This window comes from Perissodus microlepis, chromosome 3 (assembly GCF_051167445.1).
Source record: "Perissodus microlepis isolate ML-2025 ecotype Zambia chromosome 3, ASM5116744v1, whole genome shotgun sequence".
NCBI lineage: Eukaryota > Metazoa > Chordata > Actinopteri > Cichliformes > Cichlidae > Perissodus > Perissodus microlepis.
Window position 1 is genome coordinate 4,851,487 of NC_140463.1, and position 24,856 is coordinate 4,876,342.

Here is a 24,856-nt window from a genome sequence, read left to right on the forward strand (position 1 = left end):
GCGCAGATACTGAAGGACCCGTCCCATCCTGGCAACAAACTGTTCCAACTTCTGCAATCTGGTAGAAGGTTCCGCATCACCCGGGCAAGGACAGAGAGACTCAAGAGGAGCTTCTATCCCCAAGCCATCCGGGCCCTAAACACACACACCCGCCCTCTCACATCATCTATAACTGACTGAGACAGGACTCTCTTCCAGACACTCTAAACCAAGGCACAATGTACATTCCAAATTCCTTTAATTTTAAATATGTTTATATTGTCTATTCTGTAAAATAGTCAGATGTCTATTCATATTAATGTACAGAATTCACCTGCTTGCTGCTACTACCGCACATTCACCCAATGTATATATATAATGTCCTTCCTCTACCCCCCCCCCCTTCCCCATTTTTGCACATGTCGAGGAGCGTGTCAGGTTACATTTCACTGTGTGTTATACTTGTATAACTATGCATGTGACAAATAAAGAACCTTGAACCTTGAACCTGCTGATGCATCCAACCACCACAGAGTCATCAGAAAACTTCTGAAGATGGCAGGTCTCTGTGCAGTGGCTGAAGTCTGTGGTGTGGAGGGTTAAGAGGAAGGGGGAGAGGACAGTCCCCTGTGGTGCCCCTGTGTTGCTGATTATCTTGTCAGACACACACTGTGGGAGACGTACATATTGTGGTCTTCCTGTCAGGTAATCAACAATCCAGGACACCAGAGAAGCATCCACCTGCATCGCTGCTAACTTATCACCCAGGAGGGTCGGCCTGATGGTATTGAAAGCACTAGAAAAGTCAAAAAACATGACCCTCACAGTGCTTGCCAGCTGGTCCAGATGGGTGTAGACACAATTGAGCAGGTAGATGATGGCGTCCTCAGTTCCGAGACGAGGCTGATAAGCAAACTGAAGGGGATCCAGAGGTGGTCTGACAATGGGTCGCAGCTGGTCCAGGATGAGCCTTTCCAGGGTCTTCATGATGTGGGAGGTCAGTGCCACGGGCCTGTAATCCTGGGGGCCACTGGGACGTGGCGTCTTTGGAATAGGGACGAGGCATGATGTCTTCCACATCACTGGGACCCTCTGCAGACTCAGCATAAAGAGTTTATGAAAGACTCCACACAGCTGGGGGGGGCACAGGTCTTGAGGACGAGGGGACTCACTCCGTCTGGTCCAGCAGACTTGCCTGAGTGGAGTCTCCTCATTTGCATCTCAACCTGGTATTGAGTGAAGGTGATGGGTGGGGGAGGGGTGTCAGGAATCTCACAGGAGGCAACAGTGCCATGTGAAGAGAGAGGCTGGCACAGTGGTGTGGCTCTGGATTCCAGGCTGACTACAGGTGAGGTTGTGGGGGTGTGAAATTCAACTCATTAGCTCTATCCTCGCCTCCCTCAGCTCCCCTGCTGTTGGTTGGCCTGAATCCAGTGATGGTCTTCATGCCCCTCCACACCTCTCTCATGCTGTTCTGCTGGAGTTTCCACTCCAGCTTCCTCCTGTAATTGTCCTTAGCCTCTCTGATCTTGTCCTTTAGTAACACCTGGACCTTCCTCACCTCCTCTTTATTGCCCCCTCTGAAAGCCCTCTTCTTGTCGTTGAGGAGGGCTTTGATGTCCTTAGTCACCCACGGCTTGTTATTTGGGTAACAATGAACAGTCTGAGCTGGAACAATGGAGTGGGTGCAGAAAGTTATGTAGTCTGTGATACACTCAGTAAGCCCTCAGTAAGCACTTAGTAAGTAAATAGGTAATTTTCTCAAAAAAAAAGTATCTGAAGGACCCGAGAGAATTTCCCAATAAACAAATGACAAGAATTGCCTTTAAACACATTTATTTAAATATTTATTGAATATAATCAACAGAAATGTATAGATTTATATTTGTAGAGCAGATTGCAGCATGTTTTTTCACAGTACTGAAGGTTGATTATGAACTTTGAGGACAACACATCACTGCCTAAAACTCAAAACAAACTTCTCTCTCATCATCAGAATGACGATGAATGTGAAGACAAGCTGCATGAAAACAATATATTGCAGATTTGAAAAGTATGTTTTATTTGTACAGCACCTTTCATGCAGGTTAGTGCTGTTCAAAGTGCTTCACAAAAAACTGGCAGAATGACAAGACAAAAGGTTTAAAAAAAACAACTAAAGCGCATTTAATAAATGAATGATTAAATTATTATTTATTAATAATTTAAAGCCATAAAAATAAATAATACCCAGAATAAAGCAGTAGAGACCTTCACGGACACTAAAATTCTCAAACACACAACAACAACATCACACTGACTCCACTCTGACATCACTGATGAATATTCAAAGAACACACAGATCAAACTGATTGATCAGCCATCAGAGGAGTCGGATCAATGGAGCTGCTTCTGTTCCTGATGTCCCCTGTTTGATCCTGGACCTGAACTCTCCCTGCAGAGGAGACACAAGACAGTCAGACACACACACACACACACACACACACACACACGCACACACACACACACACACACACACACATAATTAAACCAACAAACCTTTAAGTAGAACTGTTTTATATCTGATGATGTATCCATGACTCCAGACTCCACATCTGTATTCTCCACTGTCTCTCTCTGTGGGGTATTTCAGGGTCAGACTGAGTTCTCCAGTTTTCAGCAGGTCTTCATTCATCCTCATTCGGTCTTTGTAAACCCGGTCCTGTTCTTCAGGCCAGTCAGTGCCCCTCTGATAAATGTAGACTGTCCTGTATGAATTGTCCCACCACACCACTTTAGTATCTTCAGGCAGGTTCTGTGTGGTTTTGAAGGGCAGCTGGACAGACTCCGCCCCCTCCTCCACCTCCACCTGACAGACTGAGAGGACAACAAACACAACATGAGCTGTACATGGGCTGTGTCCCAATTCAGGGTCTGCACGCTTGAAGTACGCGCACTATGCGTACTACGTACAGTGCGTACTATAAGTACGAGAAGTGCGGAAGTGAGAGGCTTATATATATATATATATATATATATATATATATATATATATATATATATATATATATATATATGTGTGTGTGTGTGTATATATATATACATATATATATATATATATACATATATATTAGGGGTGCAACGATACTCGTATCGATATTGAACCGTTCGATACAGTGCTTTCGGTTCGGTACGCATATGTATCGAACAATACAAAATTTTTAATTTATTTTATCAACTTTCCTTCTGACGATGCTGTCTGTGTTGAGCGCTCAGTGGATCTGCGCTCGACAGCGCAGCCTAGGCGGAGTAGTCGAACGCAGATTCACTGAGTGATAGCACAATTACACTTACACCTTACACTACATTAGAATTACATTACATCGCAACACATAGCCTGGACTCCGGAACCAGTAATCCTAGACAGGGACTGGACTTTGATCCAGGTTTGCTATCCTACCCTGGAACACCACCAAGTCATTGGTTCAGGTATGTGGACGACACCTGGGTGAAAATCAAATCTCAGGACGTACCACATTTCACGGATCACATTAACTCGGTGGAACAAGACATCAAATTCATCAGAGAGGATATGAAAAGTGAAAGGTTAACCTTCTACCTGACACAGCGGCCAGGGAAGAAGAAGAACATCACTTCAAGAAGGCCCTGAGTAAATGTGGTTATCACAGCTGAACATTTGTCAAAGCTGGGTAGGCGCCTAAAGAGAGCTCCAGCCGATCCAGGAGAGAAGGAAAACCGCTGCCCAAGCGAAAACCTGTAGTGATCCCATATGTGTCAGGAGTATCGGAGCAGTTGAGACGCATTTTTTCTAAACACCGTGTCTCTGTGGCTTTTAAACCCCAAAACACGCTGCGCCAAAAATTGGTCCACCCCAAGGATCGGGTCCCCGACACAAACAGAGTAACATAGTGTACGCTGTTAAGTTGCCAGGATTTCTACATCGTGGAAACCAAACAACCTCTGGCGAAGCAGATGGCACAACACAGAAGAGCTACTTTGTCAGGCCAGGACTCTGCAGTCTATTTACACCTACAGGCCAGTGGACACTCTTTCAAGAATGAGGATGTACACATCCTGGACAGGGAGGAACGCTGGTTTGAGCGCGGAGTCAAGGAGGCCATTTACGTGAAAAAGGAAAGACCATCTCTGAATCGAGGAGGGGGCCTAAGGGTACATCTTCCACCATGTTACAATGCTGTGATTGCAGCCATTCCCCAACTCTCTGTGAATGGTACTCATGGCCATTAATCAGTGGTCTTTGATCAGTGGTTGTTGATCAATGGTCATGAGAATTTGCATAATTATGATGAAGGAACTGACCTCCCAGCCCATTGTTCCTTCAGTGGGCCAGTTTCAGTCATTATGCAAATGTAATGTTTTTTAAGATTGGGGAAACCTGCAGTCAGCTGAGACAGAAGAAGTCACTTGAATTAGTGACAAAACATTTCTCCCACTGAAAACGCTATGTCCAGATGAACAGAATCAACCTTTTGGAGAATGGTCCAGGTTGTTGCCCTCTGTGAGAGGCGGCAGGCAACAGTGGTTATTCCTACAGTAGATGGATACTGGCAGGCCACCAGAATGTGTTTTGGACTATAGCCAGAGCAAAAACTCAGATGTGGGAGGAGTTTAGAGAGGCCATGGAACAAGACTTTCGGACTGCCTTGAAGCAATTCTAGCAAACTGTCAGGCAACTCAGGAGGCGAAGGCTGTGCACAGTGTACAGTGGGGATGGGGTACTGCTGACTTTAACTTAGGGTATAGTTGGGCGGTGGAAGGACTGCTTTGAGGACCCCCTTAATCCTACTGACACATCTTACGTAGAGGAACCAAAATCTAGGAACGAGGGGGGTGACTTTCCTCCTAAAGACTCGGGGGTGGTGGTTCCATCACTGGACTGGAGCAGTTCACAGCTGAGTGTGAAGTGGAGGGAATGAGAATAAGTACCTCCAAGTATAAGGCCATGATCCTCTGCTGGAAGAGGGTAGATTGCTCACTCCAGATAGGGGACAAGTTGCTGCCCCAAGTGGAGAAGTTTACGTATCTTGGAGTCTTGTTGACGAGTGAGGAGAGAGAGAAGTAGGAGATTGAGAGAGAGATTGGGGATGTGGCTGCAGCAATGCGGACATTGTACCAGTCTGTCATGGTGAAGAGCATGAGCTCTGGTTAGCAACCGAAAGAACAAGAGTAACGCGTTACTGTAATCTGATTACTTTTCGAGTAACGAGTAAAGTAAGGGATTACTATAGCAAAAAAGGTAATTAGATTACTATTACTTTCCCGTAAGCATGCGGGAAAGTAATAGTGCGTTACTAAAACCGTGATTTTTTTGCGAGTGTCTCATGACAATGACGTAAGCGAGTGCGACGATCGTGGCAACAGCTGTGTGCAGATCAACAATGGATAATATATCGAATGCGGGAGAGAGTATGAGCGTGCAGCATTTAAAGCGTGAATGTACTGACCTTACTTTGAGTTTGATTCCGTAAAAAGTGACAAAAACATTAGCGTCCGCTGTTTACTGTGTGGGAAGAAAACATTATTTTACCTCAAAAAAAACCCTAAACGTCCGAGCAAGCATCAAATACGCTGCCGCTGGAATGTGAAATTCACAGAGAAACTCGTGGATTCTTCCACTGACCGCTGCGGCACACCTGCACCAGGGCAAACATCCGCCTGCCCCACTCCTGCTATACAGGTGAAAATAGAGCAACGGGATCGCTGAGTCTTTGATTTTATTTATTTTCTGCTGTGTTTTACTTGCATCTATTTGAAATAGTGAGTGTAAACACACAAAACTATTTTATTTTATGTGCAGAAAATAGGTTTAAATGTTAAACAAATTTCTTCCAGTCAGAGAATGTTGCATATAATTTAATTTTTGCTTGATGCATAAAGTTAAAACATTAAAACTAATAAAAGAAGTTTTAAAAAGAGACTTTTCCATTTGATTACATTTTATATGATGGATTATGCAGAAAAAGTAGAATTGGGCTGAAAGATCTATTGCTTTATCACCTATTTAGGGGATAAATTATGTTTTAGAAAGTAACTAAGTAACTAAGTAACTAATTACTTTTGAAAATAAGTAATCAGTAAAGTAACAGGATTACATTTTTGGGGAAGTAATCAGTAATTAGTTACTGATTACCTTTTTCAAGTAACTTGACCAACACTGCTGATCAGCAGGAAAGTGTGCTTCTGTTAGTTATTGTGATTGGATGTGGTTGTATTGCTGATCACTTTGTTCAGGGTTTCATTTTAAATACTACTGTTATCATTTTTCATCTCTAGTGATATTGAACTCTTCCTGTGATATTGATCCTGTGTCCTCTCCAGAAGTAGACTCAGAGGTTTGTGTGAAAAAAGCTCTCATAGATGCAACAGTACTGCAAAACATAATCAAATGTGTTCAAAAGCAGTGAAGCACCTGAAGTTCCATTATTGAAAAGAAGACATTTTACTCAGTGACTTTTCATTAGAAAAAAGTGAAATTACTGAAGCTGAACACAGAAGCCTGAGGAAAAGCATTCTCACTTTAAACAAAACATGTTAGATGCCCTAAAAGCCTTTTGAATGTTAACTCTTTATTTAACTTTTAAGTGAAATGAAGAATTTTTTTTATATATATACATATATATTAGGGGTGCAACGATATTCGTATCGATATTGAACCGTTCGATACAGTGCTTTCGGTTCGGTACGCATATGTATCGAACAATACAAAATTTGTAATTTATTTTATCAACTTTCCTTCTGACAACGCTGTCTGTGTTGAGCGCTCAGTGAATCTGCGTTCGACTACTCCGCCTAGGCTGCACTGTCGAGCGCAGATCCACTGAGCGCTCAACACAGACAGCATCGTCAGAAGGAAGAGCGCAGGGCAAGCTAGCGAGACAGAAGTTAAGCTCTCCTTGCAACATGGCAAATTGAACCTCCCCCACCCTCATTCAGATCTGGCGTTTGGAACTATTTTAGTTTTCATGTGACGTATGGCCCTGAAGGTAAGCCCGTCATGGACTAAAGTAAAACAGTATGTTGGATGTGCCACGCAATGCTCAATTACATGGGTGGGAACTAGTGTGTTAGCGCAGTTAGCTCGTTAACGTGTTGGCCATCCAGCCCCACGCATGGGGTGATCCGCGGTAGCTTGTTAACGGAGATTTGCCGTGTTGTGGCGTTAACGTCATTTCAACGAGATTAACGCTGACAGCACTAGTGGGAACACAACGAATATGACTGCACATTTACGCCGACATCATCCGAGTGCAAAGACAAGTGGAAGCAGACAAAAACAACAAGCATGCATGCTACAAACTTTACCCGAGTCATTTAGACAGCCGTTAGCACATGATTCTCCTTATGGGGACCTGATATGTTTAATATGCTGCTGAGAATATAGCCCAGAAGAAGCGTATAGTATAGCTTTTCTTTTGGAAAGAGCCATTTCTCTGTAATAAACTCTCTTTTCCAAAGATGAGTGATTCCTCAATCAGATACAGGGCTCGCAATATCGCTAGCCCGACGTCCCGGGGCTAGCGATTTTTCCAGTCGGGCTACCAAAATCTATCTCTGCCCTGCCCATCGGGCTATTGTAGGAAGGAAAAATATATGTCAATGCTTTTGCATTCTTGTAATGTAGCTGGGTAATTATGTCATTGGCATCGGTGAGCCACTGTCAATATGTGACATATTGAAATCGCGTTTGAATTTGCGCTTGTTTTTTGCTTTCACTTTGCAATCGCGCAAACTGTGTATAGAGAGCGACAGTACTGATTGGTGAGTGACGATAATTTGCGCACCAATTCCTCTGACATCGTCTTATTAATCGTTAGCTTACTATGCAAACATGACAAGTGAAATCTCCCGCAGCTTAAACATGTGAGAGGTTGATCGCGCAGAGAATCGCTGAGCGTTATGTGAGTGCCTGTGTAAGAGCAGCAGGATATATATTTTAGTTCTGCTCAGCCAAATAAAACAGGTCAGGGTGAAGAAGTGACAGCCAAAGAAAAGCTTACCACAAAACGGAAAAGTTATGACAAATCAGACTATAAGGCAAAAAGAAAGTGCAGCTTTATGGTTTCATGGACAAAATAATTTCTATGGCTGCGATATGACGAGCTAAATAACCAGGGCTGCACATAAGTGGTCCGCAGGTGCGCATTCGCTGTCAAAATAAAAAACACGCACAAGGGTTAGGGTTAAATTTAAAAACTGTACTTTTGAGTTAAAATATATATTTATAATTTTAATAAATGACAAATTAAAAAGGCATGAACATTTTTTTTGTATCGAAAAAATATCGAACCGTGACACCAAAGTATCGAACCGAACCGAACCGTGAATTTTGTGTATCGTTGCACCCCTAATATATATATATATATATATATATATATATAAAGTTAATGTTTTCCTAGGGTTTCCATTGGTTGGATCACCTGACATGGAAGGTTTTTTAGTTGACCTACGGGTTGAATTTAGCTGTTTTTATCCATATTTTACAGATAGCTACAAACCTTTTCATCCAGCCACAAAGACCACATGGGCTCCTCTGGATCATAACACATCATTTTCACTCTTATTACTCTTTCACTTCACAATAAAAGCCTCATATTTATGGCTGCTGCACACTGACATTTGACAACAACCAAATGACTTAAAGTGTTTGAATAATCTCAGCAGCTTTAACTATTGATTGATTTATTTATACATCAATATAGGGCTGGGCGATATGGCCTAAAATTCATATCGCGATATAATTTGAAGCATGTGCAGTAACAATATATATCGCGATATATTATTTTCTTCTGTACAACGTATTTTCCACACTATAAGGCACACTTAAAATCCTTTAATTTTCTCAAAAATCGAGAGTGTGCCTTATGTATGAATTCTGGTTGTGCTTACTGACCTTGAACCGATTTTGGCGTGCAGAAATCTGTTAAAAAATGTTTTAGTACAACTTTGGTAAGCCGCACTGCTTGATGGATTGTCAGAACATTACGGCTGCCGTACTGAGGAGCATCGCAGAGTAATCTGGGTCCAGAACTCTGTCCCTTCAGGTCCCAAAGTCAAACGAACACTGAGTGTTAAAAACGGTCTAAATTCTTTCATCTTTAATAAAATCATCAGCGTTGCTGCTTTACCAGGTGTAACAATTAAGTTTAACATCCAGGCATCCATGAAAACAGAAGTTATTAAATTTAACGGAGTTAGAAGTTAACAGGAAGTTAGCTCGCTAGTTTCCACCTAAACATGACATACCATGTTCTGACAGAGAGATTTTTGAAACTAATTAAAACGTACAGCTCTGCTACCACTTCCAACATAAATGAAGACAGAAAACTAAACAGCAGTGGCGTTTGCAGGGTTACTGAAGTTGGACTACCTGGTATATAACGTTGTGCTACGTGATTGCTAGCGACACAGCTATGTTAGCATAACATTAGCACAGTGAAGCTGGAGGATGAACGCCAACTTTTCTTCCACTCGATAAAAGTTAACGTGAGGGATTCTGGTGGTCAGGGACAAATGCAATCGTATAGCAGGATGCTATACACAGAGCAAACGTCAGTCAAGAGAACAAGTGAGATTATTCATCCACAATACGAGGTTAGTTATTAATATACTGCAACAACAGGGGAATAGAGCAGCTGCGAGAGAATTCAGCATTAATGAATCAATGTTACGGAAGTGGAGGAAGCACGGTTTTTGGCTTTCCCCATATTTCAAAAGTGCTTCATCTCTTTGCTATTGCTGTCGCCCGGCATAATTTGCAGATGATAATGGGTGTAGCCACTGTGATGCTTTCGACCAAAACAGGCTATCGCGATAGAGCGGTATTGTCAAAATCTCTATCGTTGGCCAAATTTATATCGTTTTTATCGTATATCGTTTATATCGCCCACCCCTACATCAATATACATATTTATACATTGATTTGGACTAAACTAACAAAACTATTGATTTTTTCCAAATTCAAATCATGACAGAGGCTTTTATTTTGAAGTAAGGATCATTTCAACTCCATTTTTAATCGTCTTCTTAGTCTGTTCGTTTAAAGGCTCAGTTTTTATGTGAATGAACTGAAAATAGATTTTAAAAAAAAACTTTTAGAGAATAAACTCCTACATGACCTCTGTCCTTTGACCTGTATCTGCAGAACTGACCTCTGACTTTCAGCTCCACTTGTTTCTTCAGCAGGATGTTTCCCTCCCTGCTGTAGACGGTGCAGGTGTAGGTGCTGGTGTCCCAGTCTGTGGGGTATTTCAGGGTCAGACTGAGGTCTCCAGTTTTCAGAAGGTCTTCATTGATCATCGTTCGGTCTCCGTAAAACTGATCTTGCTCTTCAGGCTGGTCAGAGCCGTTCTCATACATGTGGACCTTCCTGTGTTGTTTATCATTCCACTCCACTTTAGCGTCTTCAGGCAGGTGAAGGGTGGTTTCGCAGGGCAACTGGACAGACCCCACCCTCGAATCCACCTCCGCCTGGGGGACTGAGAGGACAACAAAGAACATGAGCTGTAGTAAAGGCGACTAATGACCGTAAGGCCTTGACAGAACTTATTTCTGTATTTCTCCACCTCAGTTTAGCATTTGATTACAATATACTTTAAATCATGTCTATTTGATACATTCCAATTTGTTCTGCTTCACTGGGAGCTCACTGTTAGATAGAAAGTGGTCAGTGTGAAGAGGAGACGCAGCAGAAAGATGAAGACTGACAGGAAGAAAGCAGTGAACAGACTGTTGGAGCTGCTGTTAGTGGGACAGGACTTTATTCAGTCTCTGAGGACCAGATTTGACTTGATGAAGCAGAGAAACACAGTCTGAGTGTTTCTGTCACACTCACTTCATCACACAGCTCAGTTTGACAACATTTGGAAGAATTTGATAGAAGCCTTCCTTTAGTAAAAGCACCAAGAAAACACCATGAAAACACTTTGGGAATAAATTAGACTTGTTCCCGGTGCATGTTGGAGTTTGCCACGGTTGCTCTTTGTCACCAGTTCTGTTCATAGTGTTCATGGGTAGGGGTAGCCAGGAGCGGGAAAGCTTCACCTTTCAATTCAATTCAATTCAATTCAATTTTATTTATATAGCGCCAAATCACAACAAAAGTCGCCTCAAGGCGCTTCATAGATACAGAGAAAAACCCAACAATCATATGACCCCCTATGAGCAAGCACTTTGGCGACAGTGGGAAGGAAAAACTCCCTTTTAACAGGAAGAAACCTCCGGCAGAACCAGGCTCAGGGAGGGGCGGCCATCTGCTGCGACCGGTTGGGGTGAGAGAAGGAAGACAGGATAAAGACATGCTGTGGAAGAGAGACAGAGGTTAATAACAGATATGATTCAATGCAGAGAGGTCTATTAATACATAGTGAGTGAGAAAGGTGACTGGAAAGGAAAAACTCAATGCATCATGGGAATCCCCCGGCAGCCTACGTCTATTGCAGCATAACTAAGGGAGGATTCAGGGTCACCTGGTCCAGCCCTAACTATATGCTTTAGCAAAAAGGAAAGTTTGAAGCCTAATCTTAAAAGTAGAGATAGTTTCTGTCTCCCGAATCCAAACTGGAAGCTGGTTCCACAGAAGAGGGGCCTGAAAACTGAAGGCTCTGCCTCCCATTCTACTTTTAAATACTCTAGGAACAACAAGTAGGCCTGCAGAGCGAGAGCGAAGTGCTCTAATAGGGTGATATGGTACTACAAGGTCATTAAGATAAGATGGGGCCTGATTATTTAAGACCTTGTATGTGAGGAGCAGGATTTTGAATTCAATTCTGGACTTAACAGGAAGCCAATGAAGGGAAGCCAAAACAGGAGAAATATGCTCTCTCCTTCTAGTCCCTGTCAGTACTCTTGCTGCAGCATTTTGGATTAGCTGAAGGCTTTTCAGTGAGTTTTTTGGACATCCTGATAATAATGAATTGCAGTAGTCCAGCCTGGAAGTAATAAATGCATGAACTAGTTTTTCAGCGTCACTCTGAGACAGGATATTTCTAATTTTAGAGATGTTGCGCCTTTGGTGGTCTCATCTCTGCATGATATTGTTGGCTCAGTTGATGGCCTCCAACTCACACTGCAGCGGTTCGCAGCCAAGTATAAAGCAGTGTAAATGAGAATTAGCACGTCCAACTTTGAGGCCATGGTCTAAGCAGGAAAAGGGTGGATTGCCCACTCCGGTTGATGGCAGTACTTGGCAGTACAAAGATTACTGTAGTATCAGCTCAGTACTTTGATATTTTTTAGTATTGTCAGTAGTGGTGGGTCGGTCGCGAACGAAATGGCTCTTAGAGACGGATCTTTGAAGTGAACGATGCGAGCCGGCTCCTTATTGGGAGCCGTGGGGGTTTTTTTTTCTTTCTCCTGCCCTCTCTTTCACTTTTTTTCGCTTCACGCTGCAAGTCACCCTTGTGTTTGCGCTGAGCAGAGACGGGAAACAGAGCCTTGCGTTTGCGTCCCTCCCCCCTCTGCTCAGCCCTGAGCTGAGGGGGCAGGGTGGTAGTTACACTCGCAACAGCAGTAGCACACAACAAGAGCAGGAGGGAGAGGGAAAGAAAGAGAGCCAGGAGCAACAACAAGAGACAACACCGTCACATTGGAAAGGTACAGTAAAGAAAATGAGTGACACCAAGAAAAGAAGCAAAGTCTGGAGCCATTTCAATCTTATTGACAAAACAAAGGCAGATTGTAGAGTCTACAAGAAAAGGATATCATATAGAGCCGGCTCCACAAACAACATGCACAGGCACCTAAGAACTGTCCACCCATCAGTGCAATGGGAAGATAAAACGCAGTCAGTTGAGTGTGATATTTTTTTATTTTTTTATTTTTTTATTTTTTTTTATTTTATTTTATTTTTTATTTTTTATTTTTTTTTTGTGTCCCGTTTGGATCTTTAGCCATCAGAATTGTTGTCTTAAGGCCAAGAAAGATGCCAAGCGGATTTATTTTACCAAGTGGATCATCATGGCCTTGCCATATTGGTCCATTTGATTGACCTTTATTATAATTATGTATTTATTTTATTTTCAGTTGCTACAAACGGGACAGACGTGACTGGGGGATAGGACAGGGAGAAAGAATGAAAGAAAGAGAGGGAGAGAAAGAAAACCAAAGGGGAGAAGAGACGGTGAGAAGGGGGGGAAGAAAGGAAAAAACAAACAAACAAACAAACAAAACGCCTGGATCACCTGTATGGAGAAAAAAAACAGAAGAGAAAGCAAACAACAAAGAGCAACATAATAAAAACAGCACCATCACAATAAACTAGCTAGCAGTAGATAACAGTAGATACTAAATAATAAACGATATTGTGCAGCACGCAAGATAGACAGCGCACAATGTGCTTTGAGGCAGCAGCCAAGAAAGGTGTAGTCCGCGTCTGTGAACACCCGTGTGTACACCTGTGTGCATACCTGTGTGGATCAGCATGCTTGTATTCCAAAGGTTTCTCCATGTAACGATCTGCTAGGGAGTGTGGGGAGCCATAGCCCCGTCCACCAGGGTATGAAGCAGGTATGAAGGAGATCCAGGCCCCAGATATCCAGAGGCCCCAGAGTACAAGGACCCGAGGAGGACCACCAAAGGGGGGCGGAACCGTGCCACCCTCCTGGGAAGAGCTGAGTAGAGCCCCAAACGAGAGGTCACCCCGCAGCTACGGAGCAGAGGCCAGAGGGGGTTGCAGTGGCGTGCCCGCGGGCTCCGCCGGCAGCCAGCTGTGCCAGAGAGGACCGAGCTTCAGGCCCAGAGGCCAGAGGACTGAGGGCATCCCACCCCCCGGAAGGAGCCCAGCCGGGCCACAGGCGCCCGGCCCCGCCAATCGGCCACCAGGAGTGAGCCGGTACATGCATGAGCGCCCAGCCCCAGATGACAAGGACCACCAACACACCAACGTCTAAGGGCATCAGCCACCGGCAGGGAGTGTGGTGAGGGGAGATAGGCCTCCGTACTTTAGAGGGCCTGAGATGTACCCAGAGAGGTTGAGTCTAAGACCCAACCTGACATATAGACACAGACAAACAGGCACACGCGGACACAGACGTGCATTCCCACCCCCATATGCACAACCAAATACTCGGCACTCACCCAACGTGTAGACAGACACAAATAGACACTGCACAGACAGTCGCACTCCCCAAACATACTCTATATCCCAGGTCCAGGTACCCCCGCCCCCAGAGGGGTAAGCCGCACCTAGACCCAGGAGATGTAACCCTTCTCTCTGGGGTGGAGGCAAGCGGACCACCTCCTTATCTGCAGTAGCAGGGAGGCCCCGCATCCCAGACCCCAGTCTGACGGCCAGCACCTCCTCCCAGCCCCCCAGCCCTGACGGCTAACAGAACCGGGGTGAGTGAAGACCTCAAACCTCCCTACGCCCGCTCATATGTAATGTTGTTGTGTGCTGTTCTAAAGTGCATTTAAAACTCAGGAGAGCATGGTACTAGCTTCCTCTCAGAGAGCAGCACGGCTCCTCCCGAAAACCCTCAGTGTCTAAATGCATTTAAAATTGAGGGTAGGGCACCAGCGCCAGAGGTGGGTTGGAGTACAACGACCATCCTCTGGATGCTGTAAAACGTGCCCACCCCCAAGGCCCTATATGTATGTGTTATGTGAGAGTGTGAGTAATGTGGATGTCTAGGTTGCAGAATAAAATTGAGGCACAGGCGGCCAGAAGGGGACAAAGGGGGAGTGCCTCCCCTGCACCCTGGTGACATACCTGCACCCCAAGCCCTGCGTGTGTGGGTGGGTGTGGTAGAGCGGGAATAGGGAGGCAGCTGAGGATGGGGAGGGAAGAAAGGGAGGGGCAAGCGGCCCCTCCCTGGGGCCAGCTCCCCCGCTGACCCCAGTAGGCACCCCCACGCTCTGGAACCCACCAGGGCAAGGAGGCCCAGGCCCATCCGGACCGGGGCCCGCAGCAGCAGCACTGCCCAGCCCCACAGAGTCCGGGGCAGCCCACCCGACTCCACCCCAGAGAAAACTGCACCCACCCCATCATCCAATCATCTCCCAAACTACACAAGACAATAGACACCCAGGTTGAGTTCATTCTCCCCCTCTCCTATATCTCTCCCCCCACCTGCAGAGTGAGCTCCTGTAGTGAGGAGACCACCTGCAAAGATGTAACAACCTCCCCACCAGTTAGAGAGCCCCCTAGTTGGGCCGATGCACCAGAGGTCCCCTGCACTGGGGCTGAGCCCCCCTGCACCCACCCGCCCACTGCTCCGGCGACACAACAGCCAGGACCCAAGCCCCCAAGGCCCGGCCAGCACCCCAGACCGGGGGGCGGAGCACCCCCAGACCCCCAAGCCTCCACGCCCGTCCCGGACCCTCCCAGGGGCAGCCAGGCTACCAGGCCAGTAACCAACGTCCGCCAGCACAGACCCTCCCCCATCTCCGCTGTACGCAGCCACAAGGAAAACACCATCCAAGAGCCCCAGAGCTTCTAACCAGGTCATGGCCACAGCCCCCAGGTTAGGCCCTCCAGGGAAACGTCCCTAGGGACTCCCCAGACGGCCTAAGGCCGTCCCTACCCCCACATCAACCACAATAGCGAAGGCAGGACCAAACCATGACCCCCCACCCCCACTAGGTGATGAAGCCGATCAAAGGAGCCCAAAGGGATTGATCAAATGTGATGGCAGAGGTTGTATCAAGACTAATGTGATCTATTAGATGGTTTTTATATTGGTTAGAATTAAGATTATTTTTATTTTTCCAGTTAATGAGGACCATTTTCTTGGCAATGCATAGGGCCGTAAAAACAACGTGGGCTGTGTTTATTTCTGCAGTGACCTCATCCAAGTTGCCCAGCAAGCATACTAAAGGGGAGGCTGGAATGTTACATTTCAGACACTGGTCTCATCTCTGCATGATATTGTTGGCTCAGTTGATGGCCTCCAACTCACACTGCAGCGGTTCGCAGCCAAGTATAAAGCAGTGTAAATGAGAATTAGCACGTCCAACTTTGAGGCCATGGTCTAAGCAGGAAAAGGGTGGATTGCCCACTCCGGTTGATGGCAGTACTTGGCAGTACAAAGATTACTGTAGTATCAGCTCAGTACTTTGATATTTTTTAGTATCGTCAGTAGTGGTGGGTCGGTCGCGAACGAAATGGCTCTTAGAGACGGATCTTTGAAGTGAACGATGCGAGCTGGCTCCTTATTGGGAGCCGTGGGTTTTTTTTTTTCTTTCTCCTGCCCTCTCTTTCACTTTTTTTCGCTTCACGCTGCAAGTCACCCTTGTGTTTGTGCTGAGCAGAGACGGGAAACAGAGCCTTGCGTTTGCGTCCCTCCCCCCTCTGCTCAGCCCTGAGCTGAGGGGGCAGGGCGGTAGTTACACTCGCAACAGCAGTAGCACACAACAAGAGCAGGAGGGAGAGGGAAAGAAAGAGAGCCAGGAGCAACAACAAGAGACAACACCGTCACATTGGAAAGGTACAGTAAAGAAAATGAGTGACACCAAGAAAAGAAGCAAAGTCTGGAGCCATTTCAATCTTATTGACAAAACAAAGGCAGAGTGTAGAGTCTAGAAGAAAAGGATATCATATAGAGCCGGCTCCACAAACAACATGCACAGGCACCTAAGAACTGTCCACCCATCAGTGCAATGGGAAGATAAAACGCAGTCAGTTGAGTGTGATATTAATATTTCTAAATGCCAACCTTTGCCTTAATTAAAGATCTGGGCGTTCTTTTTTTCCCTTTTTTTCCCCTTTTTTTTCCATATTTTAATTTATATTTTATTGTGTTGTGGTTTGCAGTGTTTTGTGTTGTTTCACTTTAAATTTGTTTAAAAGGAAAAACCTGAAAATTTAAGTAGTTAAAAGTTGAAATGTATGAAATGTAAATAGTTGGTTTCTGTATTTTGTAATTTATTTATTACATTTTATGTGGAGTGAATAAATAAAAGTATATTTACAGTGGCCCCTAGAGACAAAGCATGTACAAACTCCAAAACACAACGGAAGTGCTCCAGGATGCTAGGGGCCGTGTTGAGCTTTTGTTACCTAGTGGCTACACAAGCCAGGAAGTACCAACAACCGGATTGGGTGTGTGGTAGTAACAGGTAAATGAAGGGTTTTTTTTTAAATTATTTGAATATATATATATGAGTGTTTGTGTATTAAAAACAATAGACATATGAATTCAATTCAATTGTGTAATTTAAGTGATCTAGGTAGCTCTGTTTTGGAAGTTCAGTTAACGCTAGAAATGTGTTTTGGAGTTTGTACGTGTTTCGTCTCTAGGGGCCCCCATAAATATTTATATATAAACATACATAAAGAAAACCACGTTTTTTTACATTACTAATTCCTTTTGTGCATAATTTTATATTGTTGTTGATAATTAATTAATTAAAGCAACAAAATAACCTGAAGATCCGGTTGGGAGCCGAAAGAGCCGGCTCTTTTTAGTGAGCCGAGCCGAAAGAGCCGGCTCTCTAAAAAGAGCTGGAAATCCCATCACTAATCATCAGTGACTGGCCGATTATTTTTACTTGCTGTAGAGTCTTATTTCTAATTGTTGCATTTCTAGTATAAAAATAACTTCTCTATGGGGCGATCGTGGCTCAAGAGTTGGGAGTTCGCCTTGTAATCGGAAGGTTGCTGGTTCGAACCTTGGCTTGGACAGTCTCGGTCGTTGTGTCCTTGGGCAAGAAACTTCACCCGTTGCCTACTGGTGGTGGTCAGAGGGCCCGGTGGCGCCAGTGTCCGGCAGCCTCGCCTCTGTCAGTGCGCCCCAGGGTGGCTGTGGCTACAATGTAGCTGCCATCACCAGTGTGTGAATGTGTGTGTGAATGGATGGATGACTGGATATGTAAAGTGCTTTGGGGTCCTTAGGGACTATTAAAGCGCTATACAAATACAGGCCATAAGTGCTCTACTAAATGCTCATGCTTTATGCTGATATATCTCCTCCAAACTGCTGCTGATTAATAAGCTCTACCTTTCTAACTCACTAAGGACCTCCACTGGCTTGGAGAAAGTATGGAGAGAAATTAGTGCCAAAATATGTGTGTAATTCTGAGTTTTCACAATCCACACACAACTCTGTTGTCTTAAACTTGACTTAGCTAACACTAGGTGAAGCTCTTCGTTAGCTAAGGTTAACATTCAGACTGCTAATGATGCTAACTGTTAGTAACCTAGCATCACCTGTCAGAGCACTGGGCTCATTAAGTTTTTCATATGTTCTGATCTTCTGGCTGTTTGAACCAATCACAGCCTTTCCTTTACAGCGCTCTGCTTTCACCCCTCCCTAAAAGCCCAAATTCACTCTCATTTTAGTTCAGCTGGAGCCAAGATGACACAGAGAGCCTTTGGTCCATGAGATCTATCTAGGAGAATATAATGAAAATAATAATGATATCTGTGTTCAATTTATGTTATTTAAATGACCAGAAAATAAATTCAAACTAAAAGCTTTTAGAGAATAAACTCCTGCATGACCTCTGACCTTTGACCTGTATCTACAGCACTGACCTCTGACTTTCAGCTCCACTTGTTTCTTCAGCAGGACGTTTCCCTCCCTGCTGTAGACGGTGCAGGTGTAGGTGGAGTTGTCTCCATCTGTGGGGTGTTTCAGGGTCAGACTGAGGTCTCCAGTTTTCAGCAGGTCTTCATTCATCTTCGTTCGGTCTCTGTAAACCTGGTCCTGTTCTTCAGGCTGGTCAGAGCCGTTCTCATACACGTGGACCTTGCTGTTGTTGTCCATCCACTCCACTTTAGCGTCTTCAGGCAGGTGAAGTGTGGTGTTGAAGGGCAGCTGGACAGACTCCACCCCTGAATCCACCTCCACCTGGGGGACTGAGAGGACAACAAAGAACAACATGAGCTTGGATGGAGACATTTGTGTTGACTCTAACAGGCTGAATGCTGCTGCTTCACTGGGAGCTCACTGTTAGATAGAAAGTGGTCAGTGTGAAGAGGAGACGCAGCAGAAAGACGAAGACTGACAGGAAGAAAGCAGTGAACAGACTGTTGGAGCTGCTGTTAGTGGGACAGGACTTTATTCAGTCTCTGAGGACCAGATTTGACTTGATGAAGCAGAGAAACACAGTCTGAGTGTTTCTGTCACACTCACTTCATCACACAGCTCAGTTTGACAACATTTGGAAGAATTTGATAGAAGCCTTCCTTTAGTAAAAGCACCAAGAAAACACCATGAAAACACCTCACTACACACAAAACTGCAGTACTGGCAAATTGTACATAAAGTATGAAAAGTCAAAGTACTTATTGTGCAGAAAAATGTTCCCATCAGTGTCTATGGATCAATATTACTGCTGCACATGTTTAAGGCTGAGCTCATTTCAAATCCTTTCTATTGTGTTGAATCTGCAGTAATGCATCATATTCTATAAAATCATATGTTTGTCTTGGCTGTCCTGTGAGGACCACGTATCTCTAAATAAACAGCTGTTAATGAGCTCACAAACATAGGAATTTGAAAAAGTATATCCATCCATCCATTTTCTTCTGCCCAGACCTCCCTTTCCCCAGCCACTTCCTCCTCGATCTTGTTCTTTCGTGACCGTAGGTGAGGGTAGGGATGTAGATACTTCTGGTAAATCAGGAGCTTCGCTTTTATACTCAGCTCTTTTTTCACAGACCAGTAAAGCATCTGCATCACTGCAGCTGCAGTACCAATCCATCTGTCAATTTCCCGCTCCCTTCCCCCCTCAATTCGGAAAAAGATCCCAAGATACTTAAGCTCGGCCACTTGGGGTAGTAACTCATTGCTGACAAGAATGGGCTCTCCACTCTTTTCCAGCTGAGAAGCATGGCCTTTTTGCAGCACTGATTCTCATTCCCACCACTTCACACTCAGCTGCAAACAGCTCCAGTGTTAGCTGGAGGCCACCTTATGAAGCCAACGGATTCACTTCATCTGTGAAAAGTGAAGACAAGATACTGAAACCTTCCGCCACGGCTAGAAATTTTATCCATAAACATTGTGACCAGGATCCCCGACAATGAGCTCGACTTATTGCCGGCTTTGCACACCAAGCTGCTGCAATACATATACAGAGATTGAATGGCCTGAAATAACAGAACAAACGCCACATCCTCCCAGAGCACCTCCCACAGAATACTCCAAGGGATGTGATTCCTTCTCCAAGTCCACAAAACACATGTTAACTGGTTGGCCAAACTCCAATGCACCCTCAAGTATCCTTGAGAGGATGAAAAGATGGTCAAGTGTTCCACGACCAGGACCTTCCTAAGGAGGCCGAGGAGTGTGATGCCATTGTATTTGGAGCACACCCCCCAGTCCCCCTCTTTAAAGATAGGGACCACCACCCCACTCTCTCAGTCCAAAAGCACTGCCTCAGATCTCCACGCTATGTTGTAGCGGCATGTCAATGAAGTCAGCCCCACAACATCCACATTTGTTTTAGCTACATGCTAAACAAACACATGTTCAGAAACTAGAAGATGTTACCTTTCAGATGAAGTTTCACCCAAAAACTTTGGTTCTATGGTTCATCTGCATATGATTTTACATTTGGGTGAAAAAAATAACAACAAAACTATAACAGCCAGAACCATTTGCTGTAGAATCAATAAATTAAATAAATGGATTAACCTGACCCATATTTACAACACTGACCTCTGACTTTGAGCAGCACTTGTTTCCTCATGAGGATGATTCCATCCTTATTGTAGACAGTGCAGGTATAGATGTCTGTGTCTCTGCCGTATTTCAGAGTCAGGCTGAGGTCTCCCATTTTCAGCGTGTTCATCTGTGTTCGATCTCTGTAAACCTCGTCCTGTTGTCCAGGATGGTCCGAACCGCTCTGATATACGTGGACCTTCCTGTCATATTTGTCCTTCCACTCCACTTTAGCATCTTTAGGCAGGTGAAGCATGGTTTTGCAGGGCAGCTGGACAGACTCTGCGCATAAATCCACCTCCACCTGGTAAACTGTGAGGACAACAAAACCCAATGACATCAGCAGCTGCTGTGATGGTGACATGACCTCCCTGTCCCCTCCTTTGTCTTCTAGTCTCAGTCAGATTCAGATTGTAGCTGAGTCCCCAAACCTAGGTCGCATCCTTTGGAGGACCCAGCCTTCGCGGTCTAGGTGGGCCAGGTCCTTCAAAGATACCGGAAGTGTGAGGCTGTGAAATGAGACAGTCTAGCCTTCAGATTTGCATCATCGCTATCTCGGAGGAGTTGAATAAACTCAGCTGTCTACTCCTTGCTATCTAAAATATAACAGGACACTGCCTTAAATCCATTTCTGTTTGAATAAGTTTTCTGTTTGACATTTATGCAGCTGTGTGAAAACCCCGGAGGAACCAACCCGATGGATTAATAATGTTTTATTTAATCTAATCTAATCTAATAACTTTGATCTCACCCAAACCAATTTACTCTGAAACAAATAAAACACACAAAAAAAACCAAACAATGACTTTTTTAAGTTTTTTGAGTGACATATATATAGTGTTTAACCTGAGTAGCGAAAGACCGTGGGGGTCTGAAAACAATGAAGCCGGGAATCCAGTTTTCTTGCCAGCTCCAGTGACCATTGAACCCCCTGGCTAGCTATCGAGCGGGTGGGTAGCAGACGTCTCCAAAAACGTCGGAGTACTTTTGCAAATATGCAATATCTTGATAAACCAATCATATGTTTGAAGTTTACACAGCTACTAAATATGTTAAACGTTTATTTTGTAATCCAGAAAGATTAATGAGAGCAATATTAAAATTGTTGGAAACTGGAGTTGGCTGAGCCGCGCTATGAATTCTGGGATATGGTGGGCGACGAAGGATACACCCGACCCATCCTTCAAATAATGGAAAAAGGAGGACACATTTGTGGGCCGGATTTGGAGGAGTCTACAAATTGGCTTGTACGCATGCAGCTTCTGTGTCAGATCAATGCAGTGAAGCACACACACTGTTTAGTAAAGTCATGTTGTGGAGCTGTTTCACTGATCAATGACTGAGTCTGAAGGAGGTTTTCTGACTTCTGGAACAAACCTGGAAGTTTCTCTTCAGCTCTCTGTATCAGCTGTTTGTAACTCTCAACTCTTTCAGCTTCTGGAACAAGTTTGTATGAGCCACAGTCAAGGAGCCACCAGAGGACACCTGCTAACCATCGGCATTATGGGTAGTGTAGTAGGAGACACTCACCTGACATGAAATAGTGCCGGAAATGAAATAAAAGACCTCCAGAAACCACAAGGAGAACCAGGAGAACCAGGAGAGCTGTGGCCCAGGGTGGAAACCGTTCTGTGGAGAAACACAGTGTAAAAGGTATAAAGAATAAAAAACAACATGATCTCTGAACCCCGTCCTAAGTCTACAGCACTGACTTCTGATATGGTGCAGCACTACTTTCTGTCTCAGGATGTCTTTGTCCCTGTAGACAGTGCAGATGTATCCTCCACTGTCTCTCTCTTTGGGGTATTTCAGGGTCAGACTGAGGTCTCCAGTTCTCAGCAGGTCTTTGTTCATCTTTGTGCGACCACAGTAAAGGTTGTCCTGGTTCCTAAAGTGGTCACTTCTGTTTGAAAACACATGGACCATCACAAGTTCTTGGTCAGAGTGAGTCCACTCCACTGTGGTGTCCTCAGGCAGGTCAGGTGTTGTTTTGCAGGGCAGGATGACAGACTCTGAGCCTTCCTCCACCTCCACCTCCACCTGTTGGTCTGAAAGAGCAATAACCCACAATATCAACTGTAAAAGCAGCAGCAGTAATACTAATGGTAACTGAAACACAGCTAAGTATCTACAATCCTGAGCTGAAGTGAAAAATACTGATACATCACAATTAACATTTTTGGAGTCAAGTCATTAAAATATCTTGTTAGTATAAAAAGAAGAATTCTGACATACTTCTATTTAAAAAAAAGACTTTGGCAGTTTTGTGTTATTGCTGGCACTAGTGTTCCACCCAAAGCCTATGTGAGCTCTGGTTAAACCAGTCAGCCAGTACCTCCTTAAAAGCTGATCAGCTTGGTCAGCTTGCTTATGAGTGAATGTGTGATTGGCTCAGTTGGATTTCTTTCTGTAGTATACTATTTTTTTTAAACCAACTGTTTGGTGTTTTGTAATGAACCTGATGAAGGCCACAAGCCAAAACTTATTGGTCAAAAAAGTTGTTCCCTAGTGCTTCAAGTGTCACTGAAGTCTTCACGTCACCGGATCTTTGTCCTTTTCCATGCACCTTGGGAGTAGGAGAAGTTGTCCCAGAACTTTTTTGAATATCAGATGTAAAACTTCAGTTAGCAACTGTAAATATATTTTATTGACTGTCATCCCATTCCTCATGTGCAAGACATGTGGAACAGCCTGAGCAGGAACAAATGGTTCTCAGGGTTGGACCAGGGCAAGGCATATTATCAGGGCTTCTTAGAGGAGAGTGGCAGATCAGTTACACAATTACACCCCCTGTTGGTTCAGGGGCCTGTCCATGTACCCAGTGGCGGAAGTGATGAGGTGGGTCCAAGGGTCGACCGCACATCCAGCCATCGCCATGCCCCAATCCTGTGTTTTGGCACCACTGTAAAAGATGCACCACAGACCCGACCACATATTCACACTTTTCAGCACGCCACCGGTCATGCTCTACCACAAGTTCCTTGCAGGTTTGATAGATGAAAGATCTCAGCCAAGTTTGGATGACAATTTGGTCCACAGCATATTTGAGGACTATCTAATACGAGGGAGGTCATGAGCTGCTATCACATGGTGTGAAGCTGAGCTGTTTCAGGACAAGCACTAAAAACTTGCAAGACTGAGATGGTAGGAGACCTGGGGCAAATGCTGTGTTTCCTGACACAGTACTGCCCCATACCCCTATACAGTGGTTCCTCGCTATAACGCGGTTCACCTTTCACAGCCTTGCTGTTTCCCAGATTTTTTTGTGCAGTTTTGCATGCTTCCTTTTTTTTTTTTTTTTTTTTTTTTTTTTACAGCGCATTGTGTGTATCCACGAAACGCTGAACCATCAAAGGCACCTGTGGTAGCACCCAAAACCAGAGGAAGAAACCATTGCACAAAAACTTGGACTTCTAAAGGAAGGTAGAAGTTTTTTTGGACCATAAGCCGCATTAAGTGAAACAAAACAGTTAGATAACTCAATCTTTACTCAACTTATTCTTCTTGCTTCCTCCACTTCCGTACCATTGATTCATTAATGTTGAATTCTCTCGCAGCTGCTCTATTCCCATGTTCTGGACCTGAAAACAGGGTTTGATCTTTGGTTTCATTCTATAATACTGGACTTGTTTTTCTATGGAGGTTTGAACTTTGAGAGTGTTTAAACAAGAGAGACAATGTTCATGTCTGTCTGAGAAAAGTGTGTAATGAGGGGTTTTGCAGCCTTAAAACATCTATAATAATTTTAAAAAATAAAGTTGGCTACTTTGTGGATTTCACCTATTCTATTTTTAGAACGGAATTCACGCAATAAACGAGGGAACCACTGTATTCCAAACTTCTCACGCACAGCCAGGCCACTTTACAATCTGCTCCCTTCTCAAAGACTCAAGTTATTAGGGAAAAAGCATCAAGTGTACACAGGCACAAGGGGAAACACAAGAATCAGACCAACTCCCTTCAAAAAATTCAATCAAATGGACAGATTAACACCAGGCAGTGCTATTCCAGCTTACAGATCACTCGATGTGTCCACCACTCCTGGGCTACCCTGATTTTTTTATTTTTTTTAAATTTAAGAGTTCATTGAAGTTGCGCATAAAATAAAATGTACGTTGACAGCTATCTATTAGTTTTAAGACTCATATAATGTCACGGTCGGACGGTCCTCCCCGGACGACCTGCTTGTTTATTTGTGATGTGTGTGCGCCTTCCTCTCTTTCTCTCTCCCTCCCTATTCTGCGGGTCGGGCT

At 44.4% G+C, this 24,856-nt stretch overlaps 1 protein-coding gene across 1 annotated transcript in view; it reads right to left on the reverse strand.

The window, feature by feature from the left end:
- Window positions 1-1,798: 1,798 nt before the first annotated feature.
- The window catches only part of LOC146389527 (uncharacterized), a 43,992-nt gene continuing 20,934 nt past the window's right edge, over window positions 1,799-24,856 (reverse strand). Inside the window, exons 3-9 of the mRNA XM_084910695.1 lie at window positions 22,316-22,651; window positions 22,134-22,232; window positions 20,601-20,915; window positions 18,470-18,793; window positions 10,149-10,475; window positions 2,518-2,835; window positions 1,799-2,413 (exon numbers count right to left, since the gene is read on the reverse strand). Coding sequence (XP_084766821.1) covers window positions 2,322-2,413; window positions 2,518-2,835; window positions 10,149-10,475; window positions 18,470-18,793; window positions 20,601-20,915; window positions 22,134-22,232; window positions 22,316-22,651 — 1,811 coding nt within the window. The 3' untranslated portion in view covers window positions 1,799-2,321. The remainder of the gene's footprint in view (window positions 2,414-2,517; window positions 2,836-10,148; window positions 10,476-18,469; window positions 18,794-20,600; window positions 20,916-22,133; window positions 22,233-22,315; window positions 22,652-24,856) is intronic.